We start from the raw sequence: 13,998 nt of genomic DNA, 5'->3' as shown, positions 1-13,998 counted from the left end.
AGGGCTCTTTGGTATTTGGAAGTAAATTAAAGCCTGCAAAAACGTTTGGCCTACTGTCTCCATCTTGATGAACAGAAGGTAAGAAAGATACCCACAGAAGGATGGTTAAAATAGAACAAAGAAGAATGAGGTGTCTGACGGTTGCCCACCCTGACGGTCCCGTGTTTGTGTTAGGTAGTAGTCCCCCCCCCTCATTCTCCCCACTGCCACAAAGCGCTGCTCGAGGGGGATTTTTTTTTCTAACTCGTAAGGGTTTGACCTTGCTACAAGACGAAAGCAAACAGAGAAGACCTGCACTCTGAATTGGTGCTACATAAATACGCAAACTGAATTGGAAGAGAAAAAAAAAGAAGAAAAGAAAAATCAATGTTGTGCAACTTACGGAGCAGGTTCTGCTGCATGGACTCGGACCGGTACATACTGACTGTGCTCTTCTTGAAGACGTTCTTCAGTAGCTGGGCCCTCTCCGTCAAACTACAGACACAGAAACATTGAGTGTGTTAGCAGCTTGCTGAGCGCCACAGGCAGATTTAATGACCCATACATCAAGACTGTCCAAGCATCTCAACACCTGCCAACTGCTCTACCTGCAGGTTCAAACACCATGACAGAGACAAAACCGTCGAGACGCAGGAGGAACGACAGAATGAGACCGATGGAAATATGTGAAACACCAGGTTGGCCATGAGGCATTCAAGGCACGTGTGTAAAAACACACGTCTGTGTGTGCATACATGTGCCTGCCGGCATGCATATATGCAGGAAAAAAGTTGAGTTTCTGTATATCGCTACATTTTTGTTTCTGTAGGTGTGTGCGCCTGCAGCCTGCTGGGTCTGGGACAGCGGCCAGGCAGGGGGATTGCTTTCAGTCAGCAGGAGATCTCACACGGATCTGCTCTGCGTTGATGCCTGCACCAGACCTCAAACCCCAGAGAGCAGCGCAGATCTGCTTCAGCTAATTCATTTTAATACTGCATGGCTTCAATAAAGGAGAACGTCTGCTCTAAAATGAGACATTCCATATTTGGAGGGAAAAAAGGGGGAGAAAACCACTCCTATGACATGATTACTGATATTACAGTCAAACTCCTGCAATTTAGTAGCAATTTTAAGATTTCTACCGTCCACACAGGAATATTGTTGGCAGCAGAGCCGTGAAGGATTCGTGACATTTTGAGGGAGTTGTGAGGACAAGATGATTCCTTTAAACTTTAAAATCATTCATATTTTGTAAAAGGGGAGAGAGAGTAATAGCAAAAAGCTTTAACTGTGTGGCTCTGAAATGTTTTGGGGATATTTGAAACTCAGACACAATACAAATTTGTCACTTTTTCATAATATGAACCATGTGAGCAATGCTGCAAATCAGGGAGGAAGACTGCTTTATCATGTCAATAGGAGTTTGTTTTTCTTTTTAATGAAGGTAATAACGTGTACCGGTATGACATTTAACTTGTTGAATTAACCTGAAACTTCTGACTATTTCTTCTCTTGCAGACAAACAACTTAACTTGGTTTTTTTTTTGTGGCTTATAAGTCCTTTGCTTTTCAAGGCATTGTGTGTGGAATAAGGCACCAAATATTAGACACGAGAGATCCAATTTCTAACTTCTTGCAAATTAAAGGAATCTTTTGCTTCAACGTGCTGGATGGATTCACTAAAAGAGGATCAAGGAAAAAAGTGAAAGTTTGAGAATGTTGCATCGAACTGGTGATGGAGAGCAGCTGACTTCCAAACATCCGCTTTCACCTGGTTTTCAGGTACTTTTTGTGTCATTATGAAACAATTAGAAAAGTCCGTCATTCCAATTTCTTGCTGTCTAAAGCTCATTATCACCATAACTACCACAAACACAAGCATTCAAAATAGAAGGGGCTATAACTGCAGTTTCCTTCATTTAATGTCCCATTTTATAAAAAAAATTAAAGTCTGTAAATTTGTGCAGAAAGGTTATTGGTTTCTTACTTATTCCGTTTCTGCTATTTTAGAAACTACTTGCTACAGCAAACATAGATTAACTTGTATTTTAACAGCAAAAAGTTTGATCTACAGAACAAAACAATTACAGCGTTATTACACCGACCTTATCGTTTTACCTTCTAGATGAATTGCCATCTAGTTTTATTCACATAAGTCACTGTAATTGTGTAAATCAAAAATCAATGAGTGAAGACAGGACTGGTGAAGTGGTGTGTAATGATACCTCTTTCCATGCACCACTGCTCCAGGGTCTTTAGATAACGCCTCCAGCTCCTGCACCTCATCCACCAGGGTCTTGAAAAATGCCTTCTTCATGCTGAAAATTTAACAACATGAAATCATAAAATCCAGAGCATAAGACAAGAGGCTTTAACATGATGGGATGTCTGTAAGACTGGCATTAAAAAGTGAAAAAGGGAAAGCTCGACTTGAGCTAATTGCTCCTGACACATTCAGTCTACCGAGGGCAGAAACAAACATGGAGTAGCGACGGAATGGAAATACTAGAGTTTCTTGGAAGTTTGATCAGGGACTCTGGCGGGAATTTCTTCTGGCAATGGGAGAGATTCAAGAGGAATTTCCTGTATCGGATGTGTGTTGGTGTGTTGAGGAGTGAGGAGACACAGAGAAAACTCACACTTTGTAGGCCACATCAAAGATCAGCGAGGTGACCGGGATGAAGACCAGGCCCATCCAGAAGACCCCTGAACTGAACATCATTTCCGCCTGTCCAACAAAAACACACACATACATACACATTTAAACTCAGGTCACGTGACATCATGCTCTGTTTCTGATCAGGTAAGAAAGAAGAGTTCTTTGAGAGGAGAAACACTTGATAGAAAACAACATCCTCTGCAGTGCCACATACATGACAAAAGCAGCCCAAAACAAACAGTTACACTGTTGAAATGGAGACGATGAGTTCCAGTAACCTGCTCAAGGTGAGTTAATCCTCCGTGACTAAACGATACCATGTTTTTGTTTGGATCCTCTCCACCTCTGTGCCTTCCAGGGCAGAGGGAGTACCTGTGATCTACTTAGACAGTGGTATCTCATTCATACAAAAACATCTCAACTATGTGCTGTGTTGAGAGCTCCTGTTAATACAGCACAAGAGACACGGTGCCGTCGCCTATGGAGCCTTTAATGGTGGGTTTAATACAGCCTTCACTTAATGTAAGCCTATCTATGAAGAGTTGTAATCAGACACCTTCACACACTTAAGATGAGCTCAGACTTCTGAAAACTCCAAGATGTGCAGACGTCTCTGTCTGTGGTTTTAAACGGGTTATCAAAAGCAGGCTACGGTTGTGAGAACAGTTTATAACTTTCGCCAAAATTCTGATTTCATGGGTAATTTTAGAGCCACACCTTGCATTTATTTTCATTACAGATTCATCTGCTAATCATTTTCCCCATTAATTATCAGCATTAAATGTCAAACAACTGTGTGAATTACCCACCCCAGAGCGCTATTCCCCGTCACATAACTCTTTCACATCATGTAGTAATGTGTTATTTTAAAACTGTAAGTAAAAAATGTTTACCTCATGACTAATGAGGCTGTATTTCAGTGTCTAAAGTGGCAGGGAGGTCGTGGAATCGCCACGGTGGAGGATGTTTGCTTTAGCCCAACATACTAAAACTATCTGTCATTCCATGTCAAAGTGTACAACTCGTGCCTTTTGCATTGTAATGTGCCACTTGTTTAAAATGCTGAGGCCCCTTGACAGCATCTTTCCTGAAATGTGACACAGCATGGCCCTCAGGATGCACACGCACACGGATCAGCGTCAAAACCCATCAAAGTGTCCGGGTTTGCCGTAATTACTTAATCTGTTTCCCATTACCTGCTAATTGACTTTGATGTCTGACAAAACACTGAGGGAGAGGGGAGCCCAAATGACAGGAAATCCAAACTGGCTTTTCCCTATAGTTTAGAATGGGAAAACAAATGAATACAGCTTTTTTTGTGTCATGCAGAGGCTGAAAATGTGTGAGATGATGGAAAATTACGTCAAAGCACGGGATATTTTCATGTCAATTTCAAAATTACGCAGCCCCGGTTGAGGCATTTACTTTTTTTTTTTTGAGGACCATGAGTCATAATTATTTTCCTTTGCATCAAGCGTATCATACATTTTAATGAGGGCGTTTAAACTGTCTTGAAAATCTTTTGAAAATAAACCAAGGATGTGTACTTGGCAAGTAAAGTCAAATAGCATGAAAAATAAATTATGTTGGTCTTTCACAACTTCAGTCTATTTATTTCTCTCCATAAATAACTCTGAGCTGCAAAAGATGTGTATGCAGGCCTTTCATCAAATGTTTGAATATGTTTGCTAGTCAAGTTTGATCAAATAACCTGCAAAGTACAGAAACTCTCAGACCGTTACAAAGAAAGAACAAACCTAAATAAACTGCATTTATCATTTTTGATGTCACTATTTCAAAATCCAAACAAATCTGAGCAGTTGCAAACAACAAATGTTTGTCTCCAGGCATCTGGACAGACTCCATGACATCGAGCAGGGGCCAGCAGTGTTGGTGGATGCGAGCGTGCCTCATACCAGGGGGCCCATGGGAGCTGGACGGGGTTAGAGAGGTCCAGGGAGTGGGGCTGTATTTTTAGGACAAACTAATAAACTTGTCTGGCTGGACAGACAGTAGTGTCCGCTGGCGTGGAGGGGTGTGTTTTGACAGACCATGACTCCCTGGGCAGGCGCAATCACACACACGTGGATACACAAAAAATGCCAATAATCACTACTGCAAGATGTCTGTTAGAGGTTGAAGGGAGCATTTGGTGAAAGCCTGGTGGTGGAGAGGTTAGAGGAGCGTGCAATCAAACAGCCTAATGTTTAAGCGTAATGTGTAACTCATAAAAATGCTCTGAATTCTATGAGGTCTAACTCAGGTGATGACTTAAAAACAACATTCTGAAAAGTAAAAACGACCACCTTTATTTCTTATTGGTTCCTGGCTGGTGTGAGCTCTGGCTTTTCGGTACTTTGATCCTCACTCTACTTTGAAGCAAAATTATCCTTAGATTCAGCAAACAAGTCAAGGAAATGCTAACTCTATAATGCACTTCATATATTAAATATATTATATCATATATTATATATATTAAACAGCCAGAGTACCTATGCTCATTTCTAAAACTGCCTCATCTGACACTTTGAATGGCACTGACACTCCAATGGAGTTCTGATCTGCAACAGAGTGTCATGCACAAATACAATGTAGAGCTTATTATGGAGACAAAGCTAAGAAACGTAGCACGGTATACAACAATCAGAGGACTGAGACTGAGGCCAATCTAATAGACAAAATAACTTTCTCAGCTGGACACTTTTTCCACATCATGTCCTCTTTGCTGCCTGTAAGAAGACAGCAAGATCAGAGAAACAGGAAAAGAAAAATCTTCAGAAACACTTCGAACTCGACCAGTAGTCGCCCAACTGACTACGCACAAGTGATTTATAGTGTGTGTGTGTAGGAGATTAAAACTGCTCTCTTCACTCAGACTCCTCATAAATTAATTCATTATTACACTGACCTTGTGATGTGGTGTTTATCAATCATTATCAAAACAAAACAAAACCCCTAAAACCATACGCACAATGAGTCTTGAAGGAGAACTGAAGGAATTTGAAAATACCACTGAAGTCAACCACTGATGAACAGGGGTCAACAATAGCATTTTCAGTCTGTAGACAGTGAAATTAGATTTCTCAGCTTACAGCACTCTGAGGAACAAACAAATAAACCGTGCTGCTAATCCATGAACAATCTTTGCGAACGGATCTCACAATCAATCAAATGTGTCATCTTTCCTTTTCTGTTTGCTTGACTGAAACTTTCTGTGAGAAATAGCTCAGCATGCACAGTAAAAAATATTCCATCTGTGTTTGGGACCTCTATATGACAGACAGCTGCTTTGATCACTGGCAACGTCTTTGCTTTTTTGGGGGGGGGATTTTGGCAGCTACATCTCAAATGTCAAATGTCCTTTCAGGCATGTTGCAAACAACCATAAACTGCTTTAACAGAATATGAAACGGCAACCATGATGGATAACCCGTCCCACACAAGTTTCAACCCTATAAGTCGGTTTTCTAACTATGATGACGAATGGATTCCACTGTGTGCCTGGTGGAAGAAAATGCACAAAACCCATCAAAAATACAGTGGTGTACTTTAAAATAATGAACAGCAATCAAGCAAAGCGTGCAAAAGCACTGACACTATCATTTGTGAAGAGATATGCTGAATCAGTAAAGCCAGAACGGAACACTGATTTTTAAAGCACACCAGATAAACGTGTTAGAAAAGATAAACTGGATCGTTTCACTCACATAAATTGAGTGTTACCATTTTCCTCCAAAATGGCATCAAAAATACATTTACACAAGATAGATATTACTTTATTGTGAGGACTGATTTTTGAAAATACTTCTTCATTTTTGATAGCTTCTTTCTATAAAAATATGTGACAATTTGTGCTATCACAGCAAACTGATGTGGGAGAAAATAACTTGAGGAGGAAGAGGACAGGAGGAGAATGAAGGGTTGATACGGTGAGCATCCCTGCTTTGTCAGAACATTTTTAATGTCAAATGGAAAACTCAATAATAGCTCATCTTAAGTTAAATTAAATAAACCTGACCCTATAGCTAAACTAATTGATCAAAAACACTGGTAATAAAGATAAATAACAAAGTTGATCTGCTTCCTTTGGAAACTACCTTCATTCCCTGCTGTTAATCCCATTAATACTTCACCGACTGGTATAAATAGCTCTGGGAGTATTCCTGGCAAGCTTCCCGTCAACAAATTTCTTGGTAAAGCGATTCCTTTCTGAGAAAATGTTTCTTATCGTTGTGGAAAAATCTGATGTGCACAACCCGCCTTTAAAATCAATGAGCTGACGACAGGTACTTGAGTCTGACAAAGTGAGAGGTGTGACGCTGCAGCTTGTAGCAGAGACTGAAATATAGCAAAGGTGTGTGAGGGTAGAGGGATAAACTGCTCTGGTAACAGCTGCAGTGATAGCAGAGGCAAGTCAGAAGACCGCAGATCAGTGCGCCAGAGCATATGTGAAATATCTCCCGAGGTGTAGCTAAGCCGCTTACTGAGCAGATTACACTGGTTGAACAGAATAATCTGACACCTTCTTTGATATTTATGTCGGACTTTTGTCAGGTGAAAATGGGAGGCGATGCATGGTTTGGGGGTCAAGCCAGTGGCAGGAGTAGCTGTGAGAAGCATATTTGCTGCTTCAGTGTGTTTGGAGGATGGATCCAGCACCTGTCTGTTCAGTCGTTTCCGAAGAATATTTAGGCCGACACTGATGAATGCGTTCACGTGAAACTGAGCACCGCTTACGTCTCTTGTTAAGTGCAGTGTGCTGGGTAGTGAGTGAGAGCAAACACAGGAGGAGAAGGAGTTCTGGTGTCTGTTATGGAGTTGGCCCTTAGGCAGTTTCAACTGGCAGGGGTGGGTAGGGTTTAACAGAGAAAGGAAAGAGCCAAGAGTAAAAGAAAATAGTTTGAAGGACAGAGACCCAATTTTCTTCTTCTTTTTTTTTTTTTTTTAACGAGATTCAAGTAAACATTGAAGAGGCCGTGGTGAAATATGAAGGACTGCATCAGGGTTGACGATAATCCTGCTACTCTGAGGCTACCAGGTCTTGGAAGTTAGGATCGTGTCTCTGATGCCCTCTCAGATTTCAGAGGGATGGGTCGCTGTTTGATGATATACGTGGTCTCTGAGTTAAGGCTGGGCATAGAGTTACCATCTACCCACAGGACACCATTACTGTCCTCAGTCAAGTGCTGCGGGGCAAGGATGAAAGCATCAGGCTTCCCTGAGAGGGGATAGGATGAAGCTAGCATACCTTTTACTAATGCGTGCATGTGTGTGAGGCTGGGTAAAAGCAAAACAGGCAGCAATTCTGTTCATGTGCAGTTATTTATTATTTCAAGCCCACATGGACTTATAGGATGCCAAAACTACTGTTAAAGACAAGATGATCAAGATGATTTTAATGTAGCTGTAATGTAAAGACTTCTATCTTCTGTCCAAACCCCAAAAAATAAAAACATGCCACAAAATATTTCCCTCCACAAATCAGAACCATCCATGAAGCACAACTGTCCAGAAATAGACAATATTTGGCTGAAAATTGAGGCCTCACTAGCCCACTTTCTGGCAGTGATTACTGTTGATGAGAAAATTGATACCATTCTCATACCTCTATGATAACGTGAAACTACAAGCAAAAACTGCTGAATTTAACAACAATTTAAGAAGTAGGTTGTTTCTTTTTTTGTGACAATGCCAGGAAGCCATTTCCCCCACTTGTACCAAAAATGTAACTTACGTTATGTAATGTGTTTTGGCTGTGTGTTAAACAGATCTTCCTCATTTAGATCTATTAAAAGATCCTGTATTAATCTGTAATACTCTATTAGTCACCTATCCATGCATAATGTCCCGGTTTAAGATCTTTTTATTGACGAGGCTGTTCAGGGATTTTCACAGTGCAATATGATTGATGGTCCAAGCTGCTGAACTCCCACAAAGAAATCGAACTGCTAAGTAATGAACTGTGCTACACTTTAAATGTTTCATGAATCCTTACCGCTACGGCTCTGATTTTTCTGTCACTGTGACAAACAAAACAAAAGCTTGTTCTCTCCTTTAAAGTGATGTTCTCATCTTTAAGAGACAGTAACGCTGAGCCATAAAGTAACCAATTTGCAAAGATAATATTTACTGTAAGAGGTCCTTTTCCTCTGCTGCAGGCTGTGTGATGTCAGCCTTTTTCTTAGAAAACCCCCAACTGTGTTCTTGTTCTCTAATGAAAAGACGCCTCAGTTCAGCCTCCAGAATGGGAACTGGGGAAGTGTCACATGTTTATTAGTCTGTCATTGAGCACCTGTGGTGACTCAAAGAGACATTAGCTAGATTCATAAGTAAATTACTTAAAAAGGAAAACTTTTTTTTATCTTTACAAAATTAAATTAACTGCAAAGGGCGTTTTGAACGTTTCTCATGATGGTGATTTTTGGGTAGATTTTTAAGACATCAGCCCCCCCTCATTTGTCTTTGTTTAGCTTCTAGACTGCTTCAGTGTTTCAGAGTCACCTGTGGATACTCAGAGCCAAGGGAGGGAAATGTAACACAAACACTGGGTTAATTATCCCAATTAAGTCATTATGCAACACAAGCCAGAGGTCTGAGAGTTTGCACTCTTCCAGCTATACTTGCAAAGACCTGCGTCAAGTTTTACTCTGAATTTTCCCATCAGCGTCTCTCTGAAGAAAAAGGGACTATATGGGGGGGGGGGATTCTATAGATAGTAGAATCCATCAGGAGGGCTGAAGAAAAATATAGCTATGAGGGAAAGTGTGTGTCCATGCATGTGTAAACTGCATGCAAGCATGTGTGTGCGTTTACCTCGCCTGACATGTCGGGTGCCAGAGGGATGAGGGGCCACAGGGAGGAGTAGATAATGAAAAACACCACCCACAGGCCGATGCTTCCCCAGATGGCGATGTGACTGAACTGATAGAGAACATCAAAGACATAACATATTCAAGCCTTGAATTTAATGTGGAATTGAAAACTACTACAGTTAATCAACTGAAATCCTAACTGAGTCCAACATATCTATAAATGTTACCTTCTTGTATGTTACAGTTTTTATAATTTGAGCTTAAAAGTTTGTCAGGTGTCTTCTGAAACTTGGAGTTTCCATACATTTTATTGGCTTTACAGTTACAAGTCCATCGAGAACAGACCATAAAGACATTTAGAGTCAAGTAGAGGATTTAAAATATGTCACAAGTATCATTGGTAGTATAAAACGGAGGAACAGAAAAGAGAAGGAAGAACGTTAGCAAGACTTTGACTTACCATGGTCCAGGATGAGGTCTCGAGGCCAGCTTTAAGACAAACCGTGATGACCACAAACTGGAGGTACAAACCATGTCGTCATTGAAACATGGATATTTTAAACTTTTTCTCCTTCGTTTTGATCATACATACTTTGCGATCTATATGTTCTCTGACTTTACTTTGAAAAGCACTATACAAAAATAAATCTTGATCGTCATCATGAAATGAAAACGCAGAATGAAAGGATGTACATATGATGTTTATTTGCCAACGCTGAACAGAATTTGGCTCACACAACTGAACTCTGCAGAGTCAAAGAGATTGATGCACTTACGGTGTAAACCATGTTGCCCAAGAGGAGATAGTCTGGAGTCCTTCCGTTGCCAAACACTGCATCTGTGAAGGGAATCAACAACAGAGCTTTGGAAGGACCACGCAGTATTTTTGCAGCTCTCTGAGCTTCACACAGCACATACTGGGTATCGGTTAAGTACACTGCAGTGTTAACGTTTTTGTAAAATGCAAAAACAACAGAGAACTTAAAGTGAAAAGCAAAATAAAATGCTGCTGTGAAGCTGTGAGTGAAGCTGTAACATTATTTCTGTATTTTGGAACTACGTGGAAACAGGGCTTGTATGAGAGTCCTTCTGTAAGGCTGAAACACAGAATTGTGCAGTCATAATAGTCAAATATTAAAACTTTCAGACTAATTTATTACTGAAACAGAATTACCAGATTTTAAACAGATAGTTTTGTAACAAAACAGTGTTTTTATTTGGCCATTAAGGCAAAAGCCTGTGCTTTTCTTAATAAGACTGAAATTAAATGAGTCACACAGGCAGATTCCTTAAAAACACCATATTGGGTTTTGACTGCCGCGTTGGCTAAAATATCAACAGTGTGTGACTGCCAGCAGACAAAGGAAGAGAGGCTCCCTTTCCCTTTACTTCCGGCTGGTCACATGTCTTGTGTGCGCTGAGGCTTTGCTGACAGCCCGTCAGTCAGAGTGAAGGGGTTTGGCGCCTTTGTTTGGAAAGCAGGCCCAATCTTGTGTGGTCCTCAGCTCTGGCCAGCCAAGATTTACCAGCTTAAAAATCTCTTTTTTCACTTTTGCACACACAAAAACATCTTAAAGTGCAAACAGAATGCACATTTCACGTTCTTGTGAAACACAAGTGAACTTATTTGCACACACAATACAGACTGACAGCTGTCTGTTTGGATGTAAAATACTCTGAGTACTGAACAACCACCTGGAAGGTACGGTTTATGAAAAATCACGTGCCAGTAACTGCATACAAAAGCTTTCAGCAGCACTCGGTGCAAACATGAACATATGCCTGTTACTGCAAGTCGCTCAGACTGGAGAAACACACATGTTTGCAATTCATGACTGGACAGTCGAGGAGAGAACTAATTAAGACAAACTATGTGTGTTTGACTGTCCTCCTTTTTATCCAGTCTCTGGGAGCCACTAACCATGCTGGAAGGCTTTAAGGGGGAACCAGAAGAGGATGACGGAGTGGAAGAGGCCATTCAGACAATGGGCCCAGAAGACCTGCAAAAAAGAGACAAGAGGGATGGAGGGAGAGGAGGAGCGGGTGGGGGAGTTGAGTGAGAGGGAAAGACGGAGAGAGAGAAAAAAGAAGCATGAGAAAAAGGTCTGGGGAGCTCAAGCTTTCCAGGTGACCTCTGACCTGGGCCCTTTGTGCCAGCCCAGCGCTGGACTAAGTGGCGGTTTTGTCAGGGCCTCCTTGCTGAATGGCCACCCCGCTGACAGACATGTTGTATATCCTCTGTGAGTGTTATGGGGGAGAGAGAGGTTGCCAAGTGTGTGACGATGAGGAGTGAAAGGCAAGTGGACAATATTAATATTAACATTAAGGTTTAAACGCGTTTCTCAATATCACTCTCTGTTAATTGGATAAATTGAAAAAAAAGAAGCAAATATCGGTACACTTCTCCTTTATATATACTCAAACTGGACTGTAAGAACATTGACTGGGATGAAGATATTTGTTGTCATTTTGAGGGTTCCATCTCTTCACATTTCATTAGATTTCAACACTTTCATGAGAGAATTTAAACTGGTGTGGTAATAAATTACAGGAGAGTTTAAACGAGCAAAAATAATTCAAGAAACACGCGCACAGACCAACAGAGATTTTACTGTTTTCCTGGTAATTATTAAGGAGCTGGAAAATCGTGGTGTGGAACACAGTCTGCATACGCCTATGCAAGCCTGCAGACTTTGGATGAGTCGTTTAAATCAATACTCCCACTCCAAAACCACCAAATTTAGATTTTGCTCTGCCAGAGCCAAACAAAACACAAATGGGCAATGTAGCATGAAACAGCCATGAAATCTTTGCATTCATGCCCTCTTTTTCCTCTCCTGTGCTGACCCAGACAGTGGTGTTAATTCTGAGAGGTGAAAATTTGTCAAGCCCAGGGAGCAAATGGCTGAGGGTGGAGCGGGTAAAATAAAACCGGGGTAGAAAAAAAAAAAAGAAGCACATTTTAATTTCTGGCTTATTTCTAATCAAAGGCAGAAGACAAGGCAGAGGCTTGACTTGGTCAAAAAAATTCTTTACAAAATCTGTCAGAGATTCATTTAACATGACTTGTCCAAGACAAATTAGAGAACTGAGAGTTCAATGGGATTTCTGGAGGTTTGAGTTATTTTATAAAATGCTAACATTTCTTTACATTGTCGGAATATTCCAAATATTCTGCCAGTTAAGGGTGTGAAAGACCAGGGAAAAAGAGCAGAGTAAGGCAGAAAAGAACATTGTACAGTGAGGGAAAAAGTCTCATGCTAATCTTGATTGTGAGCCTTTTAAATATACCTTGACCTCTGTGGCACAACCTCATCACCTTTCCAACCAAACAAAGACCTATAACAGCCACCCCCACCCAGGATTACCCCACTATCTCACTGTGTACACAAAACCCAATACACAGAGCAACGGGTGGCTAAAAGCAAGGCCCCACTCTTCTATCTCTATGCTCAAATGTGTATTAAATTATCACTAATGTTACAAACTTTATGCCAATTAGCCTCCCGCTGATAAGCTCGGCTCTGTCAGCCTCCACCTCAACAATCCCATCCCAAACACCACAGGGGGCAAACGTGCCCCACCTTCCTCTCTACAATAATGAATGCAAATTAAATCAATAAATGTTCATAATCATTTGTCACAGTGGGATCCTTCCTCCCCCCCCTCACTCAACCTGAGTATCTTTCCCTTGCAAGTTCAAAAGGATCCACGCTGAATGAATATGTGGTCTGTCGTCTGTGAAGATTTGGCCCCTTGTGAAAGGCCTAATTGCCAAAAAAAGCTAACCATATGAAAGTTGCAATTAATCTAGAGCCAATATGTCCAGAGCTGCTCTCTCCCTCACGTTTCTGTATGAACTCGTGAGGTAGGAAAAGGAAAAAGAGCTTAAGGGAAGGAAAGGTGGCATATAACAGGTGATGGTTTCTGTTAAACTGCTGAGGCCACAGAAGGGGGTTGTTTAAAAGGATGACTCAAGAGTCCTGAATATGTAATTAAAAGTGAATGAGCCACAAAGATGAAGCCCACCCTCTGCCTCGAGTCCCCGACACTCTGAGCTTTTCCCTGCTAGCACCTCAACAAAAACAGCTTTAATTCACAAAGACAGTATCTGTTGTGTACAAAAGAGCCAGGCGTGCAGAAAGACAGGCTTCGAGGGGCCAAATTCCTGCTGGATTTTCTCGCCTCGCCTCGGGCCAGCTGCAGGGAAAACATCTCGGGAAAAGAGTGGACAAGCCAGCAAAAACAACTTGCTGACCTGCCCCGAGTCATCATTTATGGGTCTTGGAAAATGTGGCCCAAACAAAATTGAGGTTCATTTGCTTCTAACTATCAGATGAATATTTTTGTGATCCGTCTTTGGCATGAAAAACGTCTTCAGAAAAGTTAATGAAGGGAAAATCTGCCCTAGAGTATTTTGTATACATCATTTCAGCTGTGTTATTACATATCTCTAATCTACAGCTTTATTAATTAACTGATTAATTAACTTTAATTATTAACAGAAACAAATTACTCTTGTGAATCTTGTTTTCTGATTCGTTTCGT

General features: G+C 41.0%; 1 protein-coding gene across 9 annotated transcripts in view; it reads right to left on the bottom strand.

The window, feature by feature from the left end:
- The window catches only part of atp8a1 (ATPase phospholipid transporting 8A1), a 90,713-nt gene that overhangs the window by 5,292 nt on the left and 71,423 nt on the right, over positions 1 to 13,998 (bottom strand). For all 9 annotated transcript variants that reach the window (XM_072395355.1, XM_072395357.1, XM_072395361.1 and 6 more), the window contains 7 exons: positions 11,372 to 11,450; positions 10,227 to 10,288; positions 9,911 to 9,967; positions 9,452 to 9,559; positions 2,619 to 2,707; positions 2,205 to 2,297; positions 383 to 474 (listed from right to left, as the gene is read on the bottom strand). In XM_072395355.1, coding sequence (XP_072251456.1) covers positions 383 to 474; positions 2,205 to 2,297; positions 2,619 to 2,707; positions 9,452 to 9,559; positions 9,911 to 9,967; positions 10,227 to 10,288; positions 11,372 to 11,450 — 580 coding nt within the window. The remainder of the gene's footprint in view (positions 1 to 382; positions 475 to 2,204; positions 2,298 to 2,618; positions 2,708 to 9,451; positions 9,560 to 9,910; positions 9,968 to 10,226; positions 10,289 to 11,371; positions 11,451 to 13,998) is intronic.

Source organism: Leuresthes tenuis, unplaced genomic scaffold (assembly GCF_036924035.1).
Source record: "Leuresthes tenuis unplaced genomic scaffold, fLeuTen1.0.hap1 SCAF_11, whole genome shotgun sequence".
NCBI classification, from domain to species: domain Eukaryota; kingdom Metazoa; phylum Chordata; class Actinopteri; order Atheriniformes; family Atherinopsidae; genus Leuresthes; species Leuresthes tenuis.
Note: the sequence above shows the minus strand (reverse complement) of the source record. Positions and strands in the feature narration are given on the sequence as shown.